General features: G+C 49.0%; 1 protein-coding gene across 1 annotated transcript in view; it reads left to right on the forward strand.

The window, feature by feature from the left end:
- The window catches only part of MDN1 (midasin AAA ATPase 1), a 2221312-nt gene that overhangs the window by 193072 nt on the left and 2004124 nt on the right, over nucleotides 1–24116 (forward strand). The window contains exon 16 of the mRNA XM_078648266.1: nucleotides 13251–13459. Coding sequence (XP_078504392.1) covers nucleotides 13251–13459 — 209 coding nt within the window. The remainder of the gene's footprint in view (nucleotides 1–13250; nucleotides 13460–24116) is intronic.

Below are 24116 nucleotides of genomic sequence, written 5' to 3' on the forward strand. Positions count from 1 at the left end.
CCCCCCCAAGCAGGACCGTACCAGCCAGGACAGTTGCCAGTTTCCCAGACAACCGTGTAAAGAAGGCAGGCTGGTCCACATTCGGGGCGTAGACACTGCAGAGCGTCACGTCCCTCCCTCCCAGGCGGCCCTGTACAGCTACGAACCTCCCCTTTGGGTCAACCACCGTTATCAAGGGCTGGAAGGGAATCCCCGCTCGTACCCAGATCAGTGCCCCCCTTACAAAGGCAGAGTAGGTAGTGTAAAACATGTGTCCCCGCCATCTACGCTGCAGAGCCCGCCCCTCAGTACGATCAATGTGAGTTTCTTGCAAAAAGGCAATCTGAACTCCCCTGCGGACAAGGTAGGCATGAACTTTATGACGTTTCAGCATGGAATTCAGACCCCTCACATTCCAGGTCACACACTTCAATTCAGGGAGGGTCCCCATTTCGGAAAAAGATTACAGTCCCCATGAAAGCAAGTATCGCATGCACACTGGCTACCCCTAACAACCAAAACCCTGACATCCCCCAACAGCCCCATGTCCCACCCCTCCCCAGAATAGGTCCCAAACAGTAGAAACCCATCCAAATGATTAACTCCCAAAGAGAACAGTCTCTGGCAACTACCAGAGTCCCACAGTAGGTGTGAGATAGTAGGGGGTGGCCTGTCACCTCTTCCAATATACCGCGAACAGCACATTCCTCTCAGTCAGTTCTCCCCAATGTGCCCCATGTGCCCCGCATCTCCTCCCCGAGTGAGGCATCAACCACTATAGGAATAAGCCGCCCAGTACCAGCTTCAGACCCATTCGGGTGGCACAGCTCCCAATACCACCCTAGATCAGGAACGCTTCAGGTCATACAATACCACTGTAGGGGAGCATTAACATCATTCGTCCAGCAAACCATCAGCAGTCCCAGGCGTGACGTGGGGCAGTATGGGGCCTCCAGCCCCCGATTCCTCCGAGGTCCCCCCGTCAGTGTCTCCTCGGGATCCCGATTCCACAGCCGATGCAGCATCCTTCGTTTGCGAGATAGTGGAGACTGCCCGGAGGGCATCTCTGCGCTCCAGCACAGTTTGTGACATCGAAGGTGTTGGAATGTTCGGTGGTCGTTTCTTGGGTCTCCTGCCCCGCCTAGGCCTCGGCGGCACCCTCCGTTGTTCCCAAGGGGCGTGATGCGCCTCCGCGCCGGTTTTGTATAACTCTAGCCAGTCCCAAACGTCGTCGCGGGAGTCGTAGAAGGAAGATCTGCCATCCATCATGATCCGCAGGCGGGCTGGGAATAGGAGAGAGTAGCGGATGCCCTCTTCCCGAAGAGCTTTCTTGACCGCCAAGAAAGTTGACCTCTGTCTCTGGACTTCCAAAGAGTAGTCCGGATATATGGAGACCTGGGCATTGTCCACCTTATAAGGCCCCAGGGCTCGTGCCTTTTGTAGAATGAGGTCCCGATCTCTGTAGTGCAGCAATCGCGCCACCACCGGGCGGGGCGGCCGACCCTCGGCCGGGGGGCGAGCCGGCACACGATGAGCCCGCTCCAGAGTGTAGAACGGCGATAGACCCTCCGGTACAACCCTGTCTCGCAGCCAGGCCTCCAGATAGCCTAGCATGTCTGTCCCCTCAATCTTCTCCGGCAGGCCCACCACGCGAATCTTGTTGCGGCGGTTGCGCCCTTCAGCATCCTCCGCCCTTTGCTCTAGTAGTCGCACCCTTTGCTGCAGCTCCCCCATCAGGGTGTCTGCCGCTTTCGTCGCGGGCTCCAGTGCGTCTATCCGGATCTCGGTCTGCTTGACCCGGTCGGCCAACTTGCCGTGGTCCGCACGCAACAGGCCCAGGCTCGTGGACACCTGTCCAATGTCGTGATGCAGGGCCTCCCTGGTGTCGGCGATGGCCTTCAGGATCTGCTCCAGCTGGCTTTGTGGCAGTTCCGCCGCCGGATTAGCGGGCAGTGAGGGGCCCTGGGCGTTCGTCGCTCCTCCGGCAGCAGCCGGGGGGGCTGTAGGCGTTTCCCCATGATGGTAGTCCCGACTCGTCTCTGTAACGGCAGGAATGGCGTCCACCTCCAATTTCAACTCTCTAGGCCACAAGTCCCAGGGTCACTCCTCACGCCGCACCCCCGCCGGTACCGCTGATCCCCAAAGCCAGCGCCTCCCTAGTGGCACCAGGTCACAACTCTCCGCCTTGCAGATCCCTGGTCACGAGGAACCCCCCCTGGTGCGCCGCTCCTCCGAGTCCAGAAGCGATGCCGAATGCAGTCAGCCCCAAGATGGCGCCGGGGGCAGCCGTCCAAGGTCCTAACCACGTGGGGGGTCGGGGAGTAACTCACTGGACAAGGGCCGGTCCCGGACAGCGGGGCCCGTCACGTCCGTAGGGTCCCAAGCCGGGCCTCAGCCTCCCACTGCTGCCGCCTCTGGTAGGGCCCCAAGAGATCCGGCCTTCCCGAGTGTCCCCAGCGTCGGGTCGCCAGGCCCTCCGGTGCCAGCAGGGTCCCTCAATGGCAAGCGGCCAGGGGCTAGCGCCGGTCTGTCTCCGCTGTGGCAATCTGTGCAGGGTCAGGCCCCACCCCAGTCCCGCGTTCCGCTGTTAGCTCTCAGCGGGGTCCCTCTATGGCGAGCGGTCAGGGGCCAGTGTCGGTCCGCCCCCACTCTGGTGGGTCGTGCAGGGTCAGGCCTTACCCCAGTCTCGCGCTCCGCCGTAGGTGCTCAGCAGGCCTTCAGGGCCGATGGCAGTGGCTGGTCTCTTCGCCTCCAGGCGCCCCGCCTTGCTCCCTCACATATGCTGCGGCAGGGCAGCCCGGGGTCCGCCGCCGCGGTGAGCCCGGTACTTCGGAGCTCCGGTCCTCGTGGCCGCCGGCGGCCGGCCAGCCACCACCGCGGGCCGGCCTCCTGTCCACCCGAGGCCGGGGATGCGGCCAGTCGTCCAGGCCGCAAAATGGCCGGCGCCGCTCAACAGGTCACCGGCGCGGCGCGGGTTCCACGCAGCCGCTGGTCCGAGCCCACCGCCTCCGATCAGGTCCCCAGGTGAGCGGGAGGAGATGCGGGCAGAATTAGGGCTTCAAAGCCGCCAGGAGTAGTATCGCCAGGATTACTAGGGGAGGCCGACGCGGAGCTCAGCGCTCACCCGTCTTTCTCCATCGGCTGCCAAGCCATGCCCCTGTATCATCCATTCATGTAAGAAAACTGCGTCTAACATTCGCGCCATCTTGTTTCCGAACTTATATAGCCCATGTGTTGCACCACTTAGAGAGAGGACTAGCGCCTCAAGAAAGCAACGTCCGCCATATTAAGACTGGTTCGAAAAAATCGAATCCCATAATTGTATTCACCATATAAAATCCTATATTAAAAGTACCGATTCATTTTACCGTCATTACATATGTTAACATTATAGTATATTTATTTCTCTAAAGGTCAATTCACTATCATACATTGCACCTGTGTCCCGTGTACAGTTCGAATTTTTTTTTTAATAAAAGCTGGCGCAACATCACCAATAACGGGAAGTCTAGATTAGGCTGATCCTTACAGCTCACCTCTGGGGCCCTGGTGGCTCACACTGGCATCAATTCATCCACTATTATGGAAGATACATCGACGATTTGTTGTTTATCTGGACCGGTGGGGAGGAGGAGTTGCATCACTTCTTCACATATATGAACAATAACGTATATAACATGACCGTTACAATCAACTACAGTCATGATAGGATTGTATTCCTAGACCTAGAGCTATATGTGGAAAATGGTAGACTCTGTAGTTAAGTATTCAGGAAGAGTACATCCTGTAACTCTATATTACATTCAGATAGCGCACATCCTAGATCTCAAGTGAATGCTATACCATTTGGAGAATTTTAAAGAGCCCGACGTAATTATAGCGAGGATTCAGACTTTAAAACTTGTGTGAGAGATGTAGAGAATAGATTTCTGTCAAGAGGATATGGGTCAGAGGTGATAACCAGAGCTAAGGAAAGATCCCTTAAACTAGTTAGAAAGCATACGCTACAAGTCAAGAATAGAACCAGTGTAAAATGTAAAAAGCCTATTAGAATGATCACCAACTATCATCCTTGGTCATCAAAGATATACCAAATTCTCAAGAGACATTAGTTTATGATCACCGCTGATCCCGTTTTGCGGCCATACGTTGAAAGTCATCCGTCGATTACATAACAGAGAGGTATGACAATTAGAAATATGATTAGCCCTAGTTATCCGAGAGAACAGAGATATAAACCCTCATGGCTAAACCCACTTAATAAGGGCTCTTTTAAATGTGTAGGATGCAGTATGTGCAGGTTGACACAACATGGGCTACAGAATTTTAGCTACAATGGCTTCAGGAGGTATGATATTAAGACACACATAGACTGTAACACCACCTATGTAGTGTATGTAGTGATCTGCAAATGCAATAAAGTGTATATTGGTAGTACCATTAGAAAGCTAAAAGAACTATTCTCTGAACTCTACAGGGCTCTGAAGAACAGGGATATGAGTTATCCGATAGCGGTACATGCCGCAGAATGTTAATCACAAGGAACACATTTGACATTCTCCTTTCATGGTATAGAAAATATCTTGCCTGATGTGAGAGGAGGCAACGGGGAGCTCAGATTGAGACAGAGAGAAGCTCGCTGTATTATGGAGGTACATGCCGCTAAGGGACTTAATATTGACAATGAATTTCAGTACTTCCTAGGGAACTGATCAACCACTAACATGACATATGTACCAACTATTATGTACTATATCTTTATCAGTCCATGTGGTTATAGCAACTATTAGATTGCCTCATGTGACAGGATAATATAGAATGCAAACTGTTGTTAACCTGTGGTACATGGTTGCTATCAGGATAAGATGTTGATTCTTGCCCTCCCACCTGTTTGTTACTATACAGTGATAATCTATAAGAAATTTACTGCTTACAGAAATTTGTCGTTTTCACAATTAAGAAACAATAGATATGGTATATATACAGGTTTTACATATCCAATGTTTATGCATTGACAACTGTAAGATAGCATTAACACCCCCTAATTGATAGTCAATTCAGATTATAGATAAAATACTCCTTACCCTAAAAGAGATATGATAGTTATGTATACATGAACATACCAACTAAGAGACACAATAGTTTTTATTTATGATGGTTGAATTATATTAGTTTAACAACTACAGCAGTCTCTATGTGATATATACTGTTAACCAAATCCAAGGGAGACACGATGCCTGTGATGTGATGAAACTCCACAGTTTAAATTGCATGACTCTAAAATGTTTTTTCGTGTATCTATTTTCTCTTACTTTTCCTTTTTCTTTTCGTTTGAATGCAATTTGGTACCTTCTTTTGAAATAGAGTTTGAGATACGAACTCATGCGTTAGCTCGTCCATAATATAGGACTTTATATGGTGAACACAACTATGGGACTCGATTTATTTAAACACGTCTTAATATGGCGGACGTTGATTTCGTGAGCCGCTAGTCCTCTTTCTAAGTGGTGTAAAACATAGGCTATATGAATTCGGAAACAAGATGGCGCGATCGGAAGACGCTGCTTTCTTACACGAATGGACGATAATGCGGATAGAGGTGAGCTGTAAGGATTAGCCTAATCTAGACTTCCCGTTATTGGTGATGTTGCGCCAGCTTTTATAAAAAAAACAAATTCGAACTGTACACGGGACACAGGTGCAATGTATAATAGTGAATTGACCTTTCGAGAAATAAATATACTATAATTTTAACATATGTAATGACGGTAAAATGAATCGGTACTTTTAATATAGGATTTTATATGGTGAATACAATTATGGGATTCGATTTATTCGAACCCGTCTTAATATGGCGGACGTTGCTTTCTTGAGGCGCCAGTCCTCTCTCTAAGTGGTGCAACACATGGGCTATATAAGTTCGGAAACAAGATGGCGTGAATGCGAGATGCCGTTTTCTTACATGAATGGACGATACTACGGATAGAGGTGAGCTGTAAGGATTAGCCTAATCTAGACTTTTCGTTATTGGTGATATTGCGCCAGCTTTTATAAAAAAAAAAATTCCGAACTGTACACGGGACATATGTGCAATTTATAATAATGAATTGACCGTTGGACTAATAAATATACTATTATGCTAACATATGTAAAGACGGTGAATGAATCGGTACTCTTAAATGATTCTTGTCGGCATCATGAGATGGGGTTCTTAATTCATTACACTTTTTAAGTGCTAGACCTGTCACGCTATACTTTTTGGGCGGGTGAGTGTTTAAATAGGATGGGGTTTAGACTCGGTTTTCAGCTAATGGTGATCGCATTTATGATTATGAAGTGACGTATTATTGGATCAGCTATGCTCTTGTATATGTATATAGATATAGATATAGATAGATATAGATATAGATATAGATATAGATATAGATATAGATATATATATAGATATATATATAGATATATATAGATATATATAGATATAGATATATAGATATAGATATATATATAGATGTATATATGTATATATATATATATATATATATATATATATTTTATATATATATATATTTTATATATATATATATAGATGTATATGTGTGTGTATATATATATATATATATATATATATATATTATATATATATATATATATATATATATATATATATTTATTCCCTTTTACCCTCAATAGGCTGTTACTGAATAACTTGGGTACCGAAGAACACTGTGAGAGGCTACACATTCTCTCCCCACTATTAAGACTGATACAAGTGAGTGATTACGGAGCCTGGATATTGCTTGAGATAATCCTTTATCCCTGATAGGAGATATTGTTAATTATATTGCTACTTTCCTTTTTAGAATCAATCAAGTTTATTGTGCGGGAAGAAATACTGTACACAGCCCAGCTGCCTACATCAACTTGCCGGCAGGGCGTAAACATGAGGCATCAACACAGCGTCTGGGCCTACATCCCGGAGGTCAGCCCCGCGAAGTGTTATAAGTTGTAAATTGTCGCCCCACCTGTGCAGTGGCCACCGCTTTTTCCAGAACTGAACCAAAGAAACAGCAAACACCCACCCCCACTCCCGTCCACCCCGCCTCTCTATACACACACACACACACACACACACGCACACACACACACACCCACGCCCAACCCCCTCTCCAACTCACCCATCTCCGCGTCAGCTTACTGCAGGGTTATCACTGTGACTACCGAAGCTCTAAGGAAAGGTTCAAACCACAGGGTCAGCTCCATCCAATTCTAAGGGGATGAGTTGTAGAATCTGCAGGTATTTCGGGCAAGTGACTTCACGTAGGTCTTTAGACCGAAGATGCAAAAACGGGCTCCACAATTTAGCATACTCCGTGCCTTTTCAGTCTACTCCCATCGAGAGCCTCTCCATCGCCAAAATATGCCATAACCTCTGAAACCAGTCTCGAGGGTCAGGTACTGACTGCGAGCCCCAGTTAGCCAGTAATACCTGTCTTGCAGCCAACAGCGCCAGCGCGATCTGTTTACCCTTCAGCGAGCGCAGAGGGAAGCACTTGGAATGAGGAAGCCCCAGTAAAGTATGCTCCGGCAAACGGGGAAAGGTAATCTGAAACGCCTCATCTATCTCATCCAAAATCGTGGGCCAGTACCTCCCCAGTTTCGGGCAGTGCCATAGCAAATGTGCCAAGGACCCCGTTAGTCCACATCCCCTCCAGCAAAGACCAGATTTAGTGACGTCCCAGGCTCGGACGCGCACCAGGGTGTAGTACCAATAGGTCGCCACCTTATATGCTGATTCAGCCCCTGCAGTATTGGAGGCCGTGTGCTGCGCGCGGTAAAACACATGTTCCCACTCTTTTTGCGAAAGCGGACGTCCCAGCTCCGTCTCCCACCGGACCTGCGCAGGGGTGTGTTGCTTTTTGGAGTGACTTAGAATCATAGCATACAACTCCGAGATGAGCCGCCGGTCGTCTTTCTTACAGACCAGCCATTTTTCGAACTTGGTCAGCGGATGCGACATAGCAGCTACGTTAGTGGGTTGGGTTACCCAGTGTGCCACCTGTGTGTAGGAGAAGGCATCAGCCGCCGGCAGTTGGAAGAACTCCGTTCGCAGCAGGGGAAACAGGATCAGTCCATCCAAGTCAAAGAGGGAACCCACTCTCTTACAGCCTTCCTCTTGCCAGAGATAGAAGACAGGGGACGCGCGGCCCGGGGGGGAAGTCTGGATTGTCAACAATGGGTGTCATCGGTGGGGGGAACGTAGTCCACCCCTTTCGGGACGCCAACTGATCCCATGCCTTGAGGGTCGGTGTCGTCACCGGAGACTAGTAGAGGCCCCAAGCCCTATGCTTGCTAGGCAACCATAGCTCTCGCCAAAAGTTGCAGCCCGACACCGTCTGGTCCATGAAATTCCAGTGTTTACTGGACATGGGTCTGTTCCATTCAACTATATATCTCAGGACGGACGCCTGGAAATAGGCAGAGAGCAGGGGAAAACCTAATCCTCCAGCCGCCCTCTGAGCAACCGCCACGGACAGCGCTTGTCGCAGCCTTTTATTGTCCCAGAGGAATTTGTTAAGGGATCCCTGCAGCTTCAGGAGAATATCTGGTGGTGGGGTCAGTGGCAGCATTTGAAACCGATACAGTATGCGGGGAAGAACAGCCATCTTTAGGACCGCCAATCTCCCAAACCAGGACAGCTTGAGGCGGGACCTGTCAGAGAGGGCCTTACCAACCTGTTCAACCAAAATCTTGTAGTTCAGGGACACAGTTTTAGAGATTGACGGTGCTAAGCGAATTCCCAGATACTGGATATCGGTGTGCGCCCATTGGAAATCAAAGTCCCGTTTCAAATCCAGGACTTCCTCCTCCGGGACAGACAGGTTGAGGATATGCGATTTAGTGAAATTGACCTTGAATCCTGCCACCTTCTGGAACTCCTTCAGTTCTCGGGATATGCCCCGTAAGGAAGAGTGCGGGTGAGTGAGTGAGAGGATGACATCGTCCGCGTACAGACTGATCTTATGTGTGTCCGCCCCAAACTTAATCCCAGATATACTCCATATAGAGCGCAAAAAGTAACGGGGACAGGGGGCAACCCTGCCGCGTTCCTCTTGCGATTGGGAAGAGAGCCGACTTGCAGCCATTGACACGCACCGCCGCTTTGGGGGCCGCATAGAGGCACCGAATCCACTGGGTGAAGTTATTCCCCAGGACGAACTTCTGTAATACGGCAAACAAATAGTCCCAATCTACGCGGTCAAAGGCCTTCTCCGCGTCTATAGATAGCAGTCTGAGCATACCCATCCCACTCGGGGTGACAAATGCAAAAACAACAATTGATGGACAGAATGCAGAACAATGTCATACATTCACCCCAGTACAGAGATCTGGGCCTAAATCCATCGTTATTTTGCACTCCACACCACCCCAGTTCAGACATGGCCATATGCAAATCAGCCTTGACCCTGTGCCTCATGGGAACAGTCCAGCCCAGACTGGGTATGCTCAGACGTGAGTCCCATGCTCTCCACACCACTGGAGTCAAGCTATCCAGGCTGATGAAGGCTGATAGCCAGAAACCGGTCCTTGGATGCTTGATTCCAGTCCAGGAAAGACATGGCTTGGCAGTTCGGGCTGGACTGTTCCCATGAGGCACAGGGTCAAGGCTGATTTGCATATGGCCATGTCTGACCTGGGGTGGTGTAGAGTGCAAAAAAACGATGGATTTAGGCCCAGATCTCTGTACTGGGGTGAATGTATGACATTGCTCTGCATTCTGTCCATCAATTGTTGTTTTTGCCAGATCTTGGAAGAGCAGCGGCCAGTGCTCCCGAAATTGGAGGGGGTTAAGATCTCGAGCCTTCCGCAGAATCCGCTCCTTGAGCTGGAAATCGTGGATGCACACTAAGATATCAGGAGGGGGGGCCTTAGGTCCCCTCGGCAGGCCCACCCGGTGAACTCTGTCCATTTGGATGTCCGGCAGGTCTTCCTCATCCAGCACCTGTTTGAAGAGGGCTCCCACATACTCCCTTAGGTCGGACCCCTCATCTTTCCAAGACACCACTCGAATCCGAATGTTGTTTCTACGTGACATGTTCTCTAGATCCTCAGCTTGCGCCTCGAGGTCTAGATTCTGCTCAGTCAGCCTAATCACATCCTGTTGGAGGCGACGTATGTCACCCGCCATTTCCAAGTCATGCTCCTCCAGCGTAGCCACTCTCTCCCCTATCGCATCCACATCGCGTCGTACCTCCCGCAGGTCAGAGGCCAACTGGGAGCGCAGCTCTGAAATGTCCTCCTTAATGGCCGCAAACAACTCCACCATGAAGGCCTTGGTAGCTGGCCCATTGCCGTTCTTGGGCCGCGGCGACTTCTCAGTTTTCGGGGCGTCGTGCCTCACCACCGACGCAGGCGAATCTTTTTCGGGGGCTTATTCTTCCTAGTTCTGCTCGTTGCCATCTTGCCCCAGCCACAGACAACGGTATTAGTCAGGCCTATGCGGGCACCAATCTTGCTCAAATTATGCTATCTTGCGCCGTTTCCCACAGTCGTCGCTCTGTGCTTGGCCCCCAGTAAGCTATGCCCTTCGGGGTCGAGAGGCTGAAGGACAGTGGTGCTCCACGTGTGTGAGGCCGGGGACCACCATTCAGAAGGGGGGGGGCACCACCTCACACCAGCGCCGCCAGGGAACTGCACCAGCCTCCGGCCTCGGTCCACACCCAAAGGAGCAGATCGGCAAGTGAAGGGGGAAGGCAGGGAGTCACCCCCCCTGCCCCCGGCAGAGGGGTCAAGCCTCAACGTCGCAGGCCCAGCCCCAGGCCCCGAAGGCCGCCGCTCCCGTCACTAGGCCGCTCCTGCGCCGTCCGCCGGAGCACGGACCGAGCCACCGTATCCCTCCTGAGGTCGCCCCCGCTCTCCTCACCTCATTACTGGACCGGCCTGCTGCTCGCCGAGGTGTGGGGCGGCGCCGAGCCCCCACGCTGCCCCTGCTGCAGGACCCTCTGAGTTACCGGTCACAGTCGCGGCCTCCACTGTCCGCTTATGGGCTCATCCAACGCCCCCCACCTCCAAAGCGCAGGGCGATGAGAGCTACGTTAGTAGGGCAGCTGCACCTCCACTAGGCCTCTGCTTAGATGGGCCACCCCCTGCCGACACGCGGGCCGACTGCGCACCCGCTCCCCGGGCGGAGCAACGCCCAATGTCCCCAGCAGCAATGAGGGCTATGAGGCCACAACACCGGGCAGTGGCAGGCTAACCTCCAATCAAGGGGCCCATGCTGCGCAATGGTCAAGGGCAACAGCCACAGAGCCCAGCTAGGGCAGCAGCATCGAGCTCCCCCTCTCCTAGCACACACCAGCACCCTCCAGCAGCTCCTCAGGGCACCTCCGCTGCGGGAGCGAAACAGCAGCCGCGGCCCAGACACCTGCCCAGCACTTCTCATTCACAGGCGCCACGCTGCTCAGCCATCTCCGCTCACGCACGCCGTCCTCCGATGCGCGGACCGAGACACAGTTTGCCGCCCGCCTCACCTGCCTCCGTTATGGAGAGCACTCCCGCACCTCTGCTGAGCCGGAGTCTGAGCCCAGGCGCCGCTCCCTGCTGGCAGCACCGTCACCCGCTGTGAGCTCTCCGCCTCTCGCCACTCGGCCGCCGGTCCAGGCCGCTCGTCATATAAAATGGCGGCCCGGGGACAAGGCTGCTGTTGCCACCGGTCGTCCCCCTACGCTCGCCGCCACCGCTCTCAGGTCTTCACCTCTCCGGGGGGAGTCGGAGCCCCAACTCCGATCAACAACGCCACTCCGGTCCCGGTCCACTGAAGGCAGGCAGGGTCCCCCTCCGTCAGCCCCGCACCACACTCCCCGCCGGGCGGCAGCAAGGCCGGAAGGGGCAAAGCAATGTCCGTCAGCTCCGCTCACTACAAAAATAGGCTCCTCACCAGAGCCAGAGGTCTCAGCATCTGCTCTCACGCACCCTCGTGGATGGGCACCCAGAGGGCTGATCAAGGCTCAAAACTAACGGCGCCGGAGGGACAGGAGGATACGTCCTACTCCGCCGCCATCTTGGCCACGCCCCTACTTTCCTTTTTAGACATGAGATGATTGGATATACTTGTTATTATCATATAAAACGCCTTGTCCTAGTGGTAGAAAAAGAGTCCAACAATATCAATAGGTGAGTCCCCACCTCTAGTAGTCCCCTCTCCGCTACCTTACTATGGAATAGCCTGCATGCCCTACATATTAGCGGTGATGCTAGCTTATTGATAACAGACTTGTTAGCATTGAACGTGAACCTTGACCGAGTTTGTGTAAACTACTTGAACTTCAGGAGTCTGTAGATTCTACTTTCCTTTCACTTTGAACGTTTCGTCACTTGTGTTTTATTGTTGGTGGTGATTTTCCTACTGCACTTGGATGATGGTTTCTAGTGTCTTTTTAATGCTTGTATCACCTTATTTTATCTTTCAGTAGGCACTGATTTACTCCTTGCCTTTTTGTGGTGTTTTACCTTCACAATCACGAGGGTGTCAGGTTTGGATTTGGTGGATTGTTCCCCTGTATTTGTTTTGAAATTCAGACCTGTGTTAAGGTGCTTAAGTAATGATTGTTTGTTTTATGATATTCTAGCCCTGACGAAGTCTGAGGTGCACACCTTTAAAGACGAAACACGTGTTGGCTAGGATCACGTTTGGATACATATTGAGATGAATAAATGATGGACATAAGAAGATCGCCTTTTCTGCTTTGATTTAATAAGGACATATATTACTCTGGAATCGAGCTCAGGATATATTTGTGCATAGTAGCTTTCTGGTTGCATTGAATGTTAGAGCTTAGATGAGAGAGTTGAACCATACATAACTTTGGGGTTCTGTCTTCTTCTGATGCAAGATGTTTTAATGTTAAGTGAAAGCATTCAGTTCATGTGCGTATGGCCACGCTGAATGTTTTCGCAAAATCCCCTTTGAACAGTGTGGTGGTGGGGGAGGGTTTATTTCATTGCTTGTTGCTCCATCTGAATGTTTAAATATGAAAGAGCCGCTGAAAAGAACAGCCCACTTGAGTAAAGCTCAGTTCCAAACTCCAGTGCACCGTAAAACACTTAAACATGATTTGTTTGGTTATTTTTAGTGGTTGTATAAGTGGGTGAGCTACATTGTTAGAGGTGGGAGATTTGAAGGAGATTACTCGTTAGTAGAGTGTACTTAAAATATGTCAACCATTTTAAAGTTTTACTTTTGGTGGTAAACTACTTATTTTGCTTTTTATTAGGTACAAACCAGTAGATCATCGTCTGATTTGGCTGCCCCTGAGAGAGGGGTTTGAGGAGCTCTTCACAAAGACGTTTTCAAGGAAGCAAAATGCAACATTTTTGGGACATATCCAGACCTGTTACAGACGAAGACGCTGGCATGATTTACTTAAACTAATGCAGCATGTTTTAAATTCAGCCATTCTCAAAGTTCAAGGAAATGAGTCTGGTGAGGAAATCTGTGTTGTCTGAGGGCTGTCATGTGCAGAAGTATAAATGCCAATTTGAAGTAGTCTTGTCTAAAGGCTGCTCATATTGCTTCTCACACAGTTTGGTCAATTGTTGGGGGTGTTGAGCTGAACTGTTGTTTTCAAAGGTCACAGCGGGGCTGCAACCCATTGCTATTTAGTAGAATGATTCTACTGTTCACATATCTGAGTTTGTTTCAATTGCAATTTTGGCAAGGCTGCCCAGGCCTATTGGAAGCAAAGGTGATTTATGTTGAACTGCAAGTATGTTCTACGGTATAGATGACTTGCCATGTGCTTGTGGTCCAATAGCCTGAAATTATTTTGGAAAACCTTGGGCCACTTCCAGTTGAGATTTAATTGAATCTCTTTTTTCTGAGGATATTTCTTCTTGCAAATTCCTTACCTTATGAATATACTTGCTTTTTTTTTTCTTTGTGCCTTACTAAAGCAGGTCTGGCGCTCTTTGTTTGTACATCATGTATTAAATTTACCATATTGATTTTCCCATAAAAGTCTGCAAATAGCACCTCACTTGGTGTTTGTGTTATACTACCTTACAACAGTCTTGTAAACAGATGTCCTTGTCCAGTCCTCATGTTAGCTACCCAATCCCTCGACCTGTGATTCCTGCATATCAATGCATCTGAAAGTCATTCTGGAGCAGAAGGTGAAGCTGCTCTTGTTCCCGACCTGTGAGTAGAGCATCGCTGGTACAGAGATCGGTGAACCAGCGCGGGGGGCATTTTGAAGAGCGCCTACACCTCCCAGACTGCCATGGGGCCAGGACTGGACTGCCGGCCCCTCCCCCTTGCACCGGAGACTACAAAAACTTCTCGCGCTTCGCAGGAGACGCATCGCTGGTACAGAGAGCGGTGAGCCAGCGTGGGGGGCATTTTGAAGAGCGCCTACACCTCCCAGACTGCCACGGGGCCAGGACTGGACTACCGGCCCCTCCCCCTTGCACCAGGGTGCATATAATCGAGTCCTCACGCAACGCGGGACGCGGGCGGACGCCGGACGAAGCCCGGGCAAAGGGTGGGCCGTCTGTGGACTTTCGTTCAAAGGACCAACGACGACCCAGAAAGTAAGGTAAAATTGCCATCCATTCAAAGCATCGGTGCCTAATTACTATTACACAAAGATCATTCAGTGCTACATGTCAATAATGAGTAAACGGAAGGGGAGTAGCCGGTAAACTGGACGGCTTCATCGTAAGGGCTGAATCGGTGCTCATCCATGAGATCCAGGCAACTGAGAGACGGTTATACCTAGACATTGCCGCGCCCCAATCACGTTTGTCAATCGGGGGCACTAATGATTTTCCTTCCCCTGTCAATTTGAGTTACCCCCGTCCCTTTGAGCCCCGATATAGAGGTAATAAACACCCCACCTATCTCCTCTCCGAAAATCCTGGACTCACATGCTCCAGCCAGTAACACACATGGCAAGGTAATTAGACGGCGGACACCGATTGCTTCAGTCCCGGGGGTAAGAAAAACGCACCTAAACTTAATCAGGCGGAATGATAAGAAAGTTAAATGATCCAAACACAGACGTCTCGAGTAACAATGAAGGAGGGGCTGGCAATGGTTTACTTGAGACCATGTTCACTAACTCCATCTCTACCCAGACTGAATTCCTAGGGGAATGCAAACCAAAGCAGATCCCCCAAGCATTCCCTAAGGTCAACCAATGGTAGTAATGAAGCAATTCGAGCCTCTAGTGACTCAAGTGCTACCAACAATCCGGATGTTTTACATCTCCCACCGTTATCCGCACCATATGTTCTGGTTCTAAGTGGTGTTCCGGCATTGAAAGAAGGACAGAGGGAGTCCTCGTTCGACTTGCAAAGAAAGTCAGTGGACTGACTCCACAAGCATAAAAATGTTGATCCACCAAGAAGGGAGGATCTAATTATGGCCAGAAGAGTAGGGTGGGTAGGCCCCTCAAACAAATGCATTTAGGGAGACTGTGTTGTCTTAAATTTTAGAAGGCCCCAGCAGGTTTGCCATCTTTTGTCTGCAACTGATGAAACTTTTAACCCTCCCACTGATATTAGTGCACTACCCTTAGGTTATTTTTTTATAAACGACCACTCATCCCTAATAGAGACCCTAGAATAGCCATGCCCCTTTCAAATAATTACTAAGTTCTTTGTAGTTTAGACCAGCAAGACTGACCACCAAAGCCCTTAGATTCAGTGGCCGAAAGTATCATGCCAGCTGAAGACACACTGACGGTTCCAAACTGTGCCCAAGGGATGATAGAACCAGCAAATAGAGACAATGGTGCTAGCTTGAGTGTACTGAGCTGGAATGTGGCAGGTCTCCGACCAAAACTTGATAATATTGAATGGGTAAATTCAATAAGGGAATATGATATTCTCATGTTCCAGGAAACCTGGGCCATCGAAGATCTATATATTGAGGGTTTCCATTGTTTCAGCATCCCATCAAAAGTACCCGGGATGGGAAGGCCATAGGGAGGTTTATTCATGGGTATTAACGTGGCAGCTGGGGGAAGTTTTAAAATAATCTTAACCCATAGCCTAGATTTTCAGGCCGTATTGTATAAAAGAGGTATTCAACTCTATTTACTAAATTTTTATAGTAATGATTTTCAGTCCGTTCCAAACAAAAGTTTTATAAAGCTTTTTGATTGTATTTCAGATTTAGATAACCAATCCAATAAGGGAGATCCCTTGTGTATTTTAGTAGGCGGTGATTTTAATGCTAAAATTAACGGTTTAGGTCCCGATAAGGGGATAGCCTACTATGCACAACCCTCGTTCAGCAGAGGGAGAGAACTAAAAAGGCTGATCAATTCTTATAATCTATCTAACGTTATGGACCTGGTTGCAGACTCTGATATGATTAATCATCCAACATATAGGGGAAGGGGGAGTAGTTCTACAATAGATTATATTTTGATATGCCCTCTAATTGAAAAACAGTTGGTTTCTGCTGCAGTCGTACCTTCCGACTTCGGGGACCATAATCCCATTAAGGTAACATTATATACAACCCGACGGCCTATTTTTCAGACTGAATGTGGGTCGGCAAATCTATTGGTTTCAACGGATAACCTAAGACTATGCTGGAAGGGTCCGACAACTCGGAAATTTTCAGGACACTGGTTAAGGGCAACATGCCACTTATCAATTCCTGCCTTTCTCTTGAATCCCAACCAGCACAGGTAATTGCTGATTTCCGGAAAATTTGCCAGACGATTAAAACTATTCTATCCAAACCTCCTCAAAAGGTGGCATCTATCCCCAGATGGTTCAATCATGATTGTTCCGAAGCGAACAGGAACCTACATAGTGCATTAACTACAACCCCGAGATGCCCCATGATAGTTAAACGGGCCAGGGATGTATAAAAGGTGGCCATCTAAAATAGGAAGAATGAAGTTCTGAAGGAACGCTGGGACAAATTGTCCGACGCAGCTAACTTAAAAAATGGCAACATCTTTTGGGCGGCAGTGAGGGAAGTGCGCTCTATGGGCCAGTCACTGATGCCAATTAGCTTCAATATAGCTAGCGACGCTTGGGTGGATCATTTCTCAACTATTTACTCTGTTCCATCCCCATGCGATTCAATTCCTATTCCAGGTAATCCAACACCTATTGATATTAGTATTTCAGAAGTAATTGAAGCTATTAACCAAAGTCTAGGCAACAAAGCGCCAGGTCCTGACGGGCTGCCCATAGATTTAATCAAGTGGAACCCGGCCTTTTAGGCACCCCTGCTTCTGAATATTTTTAACAACTTGACGTTGGCAAAGATACCTGACACATGGGCTAGAAGTATAATAGTCTCGATCTTCAAGAAGGGAGATAGATCACTTCCATGTAACTACCGTCCCATCTCCCTAATAGACAATACCCTCAAAATTTTAGGCAGAGTCCTTTATAATAAAATTACAGATTGGACAGAAGCAAATAACATCCTAGATCCCTGTCAGTTGGGTTTCAGGGGAAAGGTGGGCACTAAGGAACAATGCCTCAACCTGAACCTAATTATTGGTAAATATGCTATCGCTAAAAAATCCCCGGTCTATATGGCTTTTATGGATTTGTCCACAGCCTATGACCTAGTAAATAGGTCCAAGCTGTGGGCAATCCTTTTGGCGGGGGGCCTGGATGAAACCCTGGTGAATTTTTTGGCTATTTTGCAGAGACCTTAAGGCCCGAGTAAGAATTGGGGTGGGAGGAGAGGTCTCGGGCACTATTAATATCGGCAGGGGGGTCAGACAAGGATGCGTGTTGGCCCCCCCTGCTTTATATATATATATCATAAACGCCACTCTTAAACTGGCCACCCAAGACGTCCCATACATTAATAAAGAACCCATCCCTGTGCTGCTTTATGCAGACGATGCAGTTCATATAGGCCGCACACCAAATTCACTGCGCCTACTTGTCCAAAATTTTAATTGTTTCATGAAAAATCTAGACCTGCGGGTAAATTTAAAAAAATCATTTTTAATGAGTAGTGGCCCGGGCAAGCATGACATACGCCCGATCATAATAGACGGCCATAAGATGACTTTGGTAAAATCCTTCGTCTATTTGGGATTGGCCTTTGCTGCGAACAGCTCCTGGAGTGAGCATTTAGCTCACGCCAGGAGCAAGTTCTCAAAGGCCACCAATTCGATCTTAAACATACCTCGCCCTAAGACCATGGGTGCACTATTAGCTGCACAGATAATCTACAAACTTCAGTGCACCCCGGTGGCCACATGGCGCCGAGATCTAGGGAATGGCCAACTGTTCATCTATACAGCAGGAAGAGAACAGGTTTTGTAGGAAACTATTGAATGTTCTAATCTCAACCCCCCAATATATATGTCACAAAGAGCTTAATATTAGTTTTATAACTGATTTTATCTGGGCACGTCCGGCACTAATGTGGATTGCAGTATGGAAGAACGAAGCAGCCTCCTTGACACAGTTGATCATTAAGGACTGTTTACGCTGTGCTAAGCACCTAGAAATCCCATGGTTGAGCGGTGTGCTGAGTAGCTTGTGCAGTATAAATATGGAAAGCATTTTTCGGGACCCCACACTTGCTGCCTCAGTCGACAAAAAAAGTTTTGCAGAATACTCTGTACTCCTTATATAAGATCGAGCGGGAGGCGGCTGAGGCTAGGAAAATAACTGTGAGCAACTGTATGGTCATCGAACGGTACAGTCACCCACTCCACATGTATTTGTCCTTACCAATGAGCCGCTGGGAGACGAGTCTACTGTTTCGTCTAAGAGCCGGCACAATTTGTTTTGCACTCTGCTTTTCACTTGGTTATAGTCCAAATTCAAATTTTAACTTGTGCTCTTGTGACGGGAGGAGTAAGCAAACTATTTACGCACTTTATATTTTTCTGCAAATACTATATCAAATATTTTAAACTGTTTTTATGCCCATATTTTAACAAAAGAAGACCAATTTGTTTAGAGGTAGTATATCGATCCATGATAGAACTAGATGTTGAGCTTATTTTCAGCACTAGCACTTTCCTAAAATCTGCAGTAAGGGCGCGAAGATACATGATGGACCCTTGATATTGTTATAAATAGATTCTGCAATGTTTCTCCCTTTTAGTAATTACATGTATTGATATGATGTATAGCTTCGCACAAGTCACTTTAGTACCTGTATACCGGATATTTAAAAATTATTTTTAATCTTTTGTGTCAATTGAGCGGATGTATTTGTTTTGTGTGCTTTTATCGGTACTCTTGTATCCGAATAAAGTTGAACTGACTGACTGAGTAGAGCGACATTCCAAAGAGTCCTTTCATGAAAAACACAAACGTCATAGGAAGGACAGGTACTCTTCTAGGAAAAAGGCCTGCCTTAGGGAATATGGTATGGGAGTTGGCAGTGCCGTTCTCAAATGTTCGATAATTCTTCTACCTCTGAGCCAGTTCTAGTTTTTATTCAGAGTTCCAGGCTCTTACACTTGCATTCAGATGCACTGTTCTTGGCCTCAGCCCTCGAAAACAAAGACAATCTTAAGAGTCACAACAGAGAAGGTTGAAAGCCTGCTCTGAGAATCCATTCCTTGTGGACCCTACTCCCAGAAGAGGTTTGCTCACAAGGAAGAGCTCTTTGACTTTGATTCATAAACACTGGATATTTCTTGTTCCAGTGCCCTGAAGAAAACTATTTGGATGCGCATATCCCCCTGCCACCAAATATATACTAATTCTTGAGCTTTTTGTAGACTGTCAGAATGCCATTGGATTTGATAAATCTCTCGAAGGGGTATGGACCCTATCCTGCTGGGCCTCCCTCAGAGGAAGTCTGTTCATCATGGCAGTTGTTTAGAAGGTTGCATGTGCGCTTGAATTGCTGCACATAATGCTGTGCTGAAGTCCAACATCTTTAAAGAGTCTCTACAGCCATCCTGAGCCTCCTTTGACCTTCTATAAGACCATGCTCAAGCTTGTTGATGCATGAAAGAAACTGTCCAGGCACGGCCGCTCATCGGTAGCTGTCGCACCGCCATAGACCTGCACCTTTGGAGCCAGAGTTATTGTTGGCTCATTCTTTTCCGGAAAGCTTTTTGATTCAGGCGTCCTTGGCAAAACTGTACCACAGGACCTTACTTACCAGTTTTCTGGACCGCAAGTCCAACCACACACTGCTTGAAAGACTCCACATCGGAATCCAAGAAGAACTCCGTTGATCCACCTCTTAACCACAGGAGATCACCTTCCGTGTCCCTAGGGCTCAGCCCCCACACTCTTCAGCGCATAAATGACCCCTCTGGCCAACATTGTCAGATCCCACAGTCTCAACATAGTTTCCTATGCAGGCAACACTCAAATCATCTTCACACTCAAATCATCCTCTCACTCACCAACAACTCCACCACTACCAGAACCAAGTTACACAGATGCATGACAAACGTCGCAGACTGGATGCAGAACAACTGCTTGCAGCTGAACACAGACAAGACAGAAAGACTGATCTTTGGCAGCAGCAGCAACCCATGGAACGACTCTCGGTGGCCATCTGACCTAGGACCCGCACCCACTCTCACCAGCCATGCCAGAAACCTCCGAATCATCATTGGCATAAAGCTCAGCATGAAATTGCAGATAAACGTGGTCTCTTCCACCTGCTTACTCAGTCATAACATCTTCAAGTGGCAGTCTCCTACACACGAGATGCACAGTGAAACAAGCCATCTTGACTAGTCGACTGGGCTACAGCAGTACCCTCTATGTAGGAATCGCTGCATACCTTCTACAGCGATTTCAAACCATACAGAACGCTGCAGCAAGACTCATTCTCTGGCAAAACCACACCACATCACACCCCACCTCAAGAAACACCACTTGCTCCCCGTACAGAAGAGATACCAATACAAGCTGCTGACCCCCTCACACCAGGCTCTACACAACCAAGGACCCGCCTCCATTAACCACTGCCTGAGCTTCCACCAACCATCGAGAAGACTACGCTCCTCCTCCCTTTCACTTGCCTGTACTCCCCGCATCTACCAAATCAGAAGTGGAGAATGCTTCTTCTCCCACATTACAGCAAAGACCTGGAACAGCCTCCCCACGGACCTTCACCTCACTTTCGTAATTCCGACTGGCCCTCAAGACCTGGCTGTTCGAATAAGCCTCCATGGCCTGCAAGCGCCTGGATACCCTATGGTGTGATTAGCTGCGCTTTATAAATCCTGATATATTGAAATACCTTTATTTCCAGACTACACAAAGTGCTGTTTTTCAGAGATTGTGAGAGATGGTCGAGATGCTTCAAATTAAATGTTAAATTGCAGTCTCAATTCGGCTGATATTGTTGCATGCTCTATGACAGCAGCTGTAACATTGCACAGGCATGTCTGGATATACTCTACAGCATCTTCTAGAGATGTCCAGGCTGGTTGACGCAGAAATAATTAAAAAATGGTCATGGCACAGCACACTGCCTATTCTGCCAAACAATTTCACCAACATCCAAACAATTCCAACAACAGTGCCACTGCTTTTGTGGATTTTTTCTCTACTAATTTTTAGTTCCTTTTGTGAGAGAAGGAGCAAAGTTTCTCCAGCAGCAATAGCAGCTGCAGTCTCCACTGACTGATGCCTCAAAGTCGCTCTGATTAGTCCTTCCCCCACACACAAACTTCCTTTCGTGGGGAGAGTCTTCAACTTTCTTGACCACCTCTTGGACTCCTCTTACTGGAGTGCTCCAGTTGATACCCACGGCGTATGAGCTCCCCTTGTGGCTTTTCGTCTGCAAAATCAATCTTCTGCCAGGAAATTCTTCTTAGCCTTTGTCTCGATTTTGGAGTTTGATGTCTTCACCATTTTGCAGAAAGGATCTGTCAAATTGCGGACCCAGCGAGAGCGGGGACAAAGGTTTTACTCCTACTTCCTGGTTCTCAGGATGGGTAAGCACCCCATGCCCAACCTAGACCTGTAATACCTGAATGTATGTGTTTGCCTTGAAGAATTTAATATGCCATGTTTGAGCCATATCTTCTTGGTCATCAGCGGAGAGGACTGATTTCCTTGGGCCTACACAATGCCTATTTTCCGGTCCCAGCCCAAAGCAATGCCTCGGCTTCATAGTGGGGTACCAATATTACCAGTGTGCGAAGCTGCTTCGGCTTTGCATCCGGTCATATTTTCACCAAAGGGATGACAATAGTGGTTGCTTCCCTCTTAAGGTCAGTAATGTGCATGTTCATTTTTTGACCACTAGCTGGTTGACTAGTCCCCCTCACCTGGTGAAGGATGATGTCTCTCCTGTGGTGCCATGGACTACTATGGCTTCAGAGTCAAATCATCTTCTCCACATGGGTGGAGTTCTTCACCACGGTCTTTCCGTACGTCGACACATGCATGTGCCAATAAAATATTTTGGTGGATCTTCCAATTCTGCCTCCCTTTCGGTTTGGGATGGTCACCTTTTGAGATGAGGGTGCAAGTCCTGTGGTGCCTGGCAGAGCTTTGGCTGTAAATCATCGTATTGAAGCTTTGATTCATCCGACTAGGCCTGAAAGCATTTCTCCCCTCCATTGTATGCTTGGTCGTACAAGCCTTTTTCAACAATACTTTAATCCACTACCTTAGCAGATAAAGTGGAGTGAGGTTTAGAATGCTGTGGCCAAAGTATCTGTGTTTTGTGGCAACTGAAAGACCCGTTAGTGATAGATTCCTTACCTTAGAATATCCCCAGGCGTCAGACTGGATCCGGAATGTTTTGCTAGTAGTACCCCTGCCCTTCAGTAGTTGGCGTCCTGCGGCTCTGCGTCCGTCACTGGAGTGGTAAGCGCCGAGATGACGTCACGGAGACTACTTAGGCACCACCCATGCGCGCTGACGTCAGTTCTTTCTTTTTCTGTCCCATCAAGCGCATATCCGGATAGAGCACATACCTCAGTCACTTTTGGAGTACTCTTTTGAGACTTTTGTCTCCCCCTTTTTCTCCTGGTGCACGTAGGGATGCCTGGCTTTAAGTCCTGTGGGGCCTGTCGTCGCAATATCGGTGGAAGACCCCCATGATTTTTGCCTCTACTGCCTGGAGACCGACCACGACTCCCGGGCCTGTCTGGCTATGGCCCCGAAGGCCTTGAGGGAGTGGCGCAGGAAGCTACTGGAGGTCCGGCACTCGTCCTGACGCCGCTCTGAGTCCAGGGACCGTTCCCGGGAACGCTTGCGGGGCCACAGTCGTCGCTCCTCGGGCTCCAAGTCTTCGCCCTCTGATTCTGGTAAGCGACGACATAAAAAGAAGTCAAAGAAGCGTGTTCGTTCTCCGACGTTCCCCCGTCAGTGCTCGGATGCGGACGAGGGGGACAGGGGTTCTGCCCCTGCGGCTCTCTTGGAGCCTGGGAGTCCCGCGGTCTACCCACCTTTCCTGGGTCAGTCGGCGACTCCCGAACAGGTGCAAGAATTTCTTGCCACCATGGACCGCCTTTTTAGGCCTCGGGCTCCCGCCGGTGCGTCTTTGGGCCCCGCGGTCCTGTGTCCAGATGCTGTTGGTCCGTCGCAGCCGCCGGCGGATCCAGCTTCGGCACCATAGGATCCTATGCTGTTGGCTCTGGCCGCAGCGCCACGGGGTCGCGCACTGCCGACTCTGGCCCTAGCGCTGCCGTCGGCGCCGCTGTGGGTTCCGTTCGTTTCTCCTGTGCCCCGGTTCCAGGGCCATTTAATTCCTGCCTGTGAACCGCATTGGGAGACAGCGACGGCCGGCGCTGTTTCCGATGCAGTTAGTCCCTCCTCCGGCTCTGCAGCCGCCTCCTCCGGCAGCGGAGGTGGTGGATGATTGGGAGGGGTCCGAGTACCCTCTTTACTGTCATTGTGACTCCGAGCAGGACTGGGTGGACGATCTGGAGGACGCAGACGACCTAGATGTCTCTTCCGACCAGGGTTTGCCTCTCCTATGCCCACGATGAAGACCCAGCAACCTCCAGAATCAACCTCCAGGAAGGAATGAAAGACGTCGCGGAATGGATGAAATACAGCCGCCTAAAGCTAAACTCAGACAAAATGGAGTTCCTCGTCCTGGGAACATCACAATCTGCCTGGAACGACTCCTGGTGGCCCACCGCGCTGGGCTCCCCACCGACACCCACGGACCACGCACGCAACCTAGGATTCATCTTGGA

This window comes from Lissotriton helveticus, chromosome 6 (genome assembly GCF_964261635.1).
Source record: "Lissotriton helveticus chromosome 6, aLisHel1.1, whole genome shotgun sequence".
NCBI lineage: Eukaryota > Metazoa > Chordata > Amphibia > Caudata > Salamandridae > Lissotriton > Lissotriton helveticus.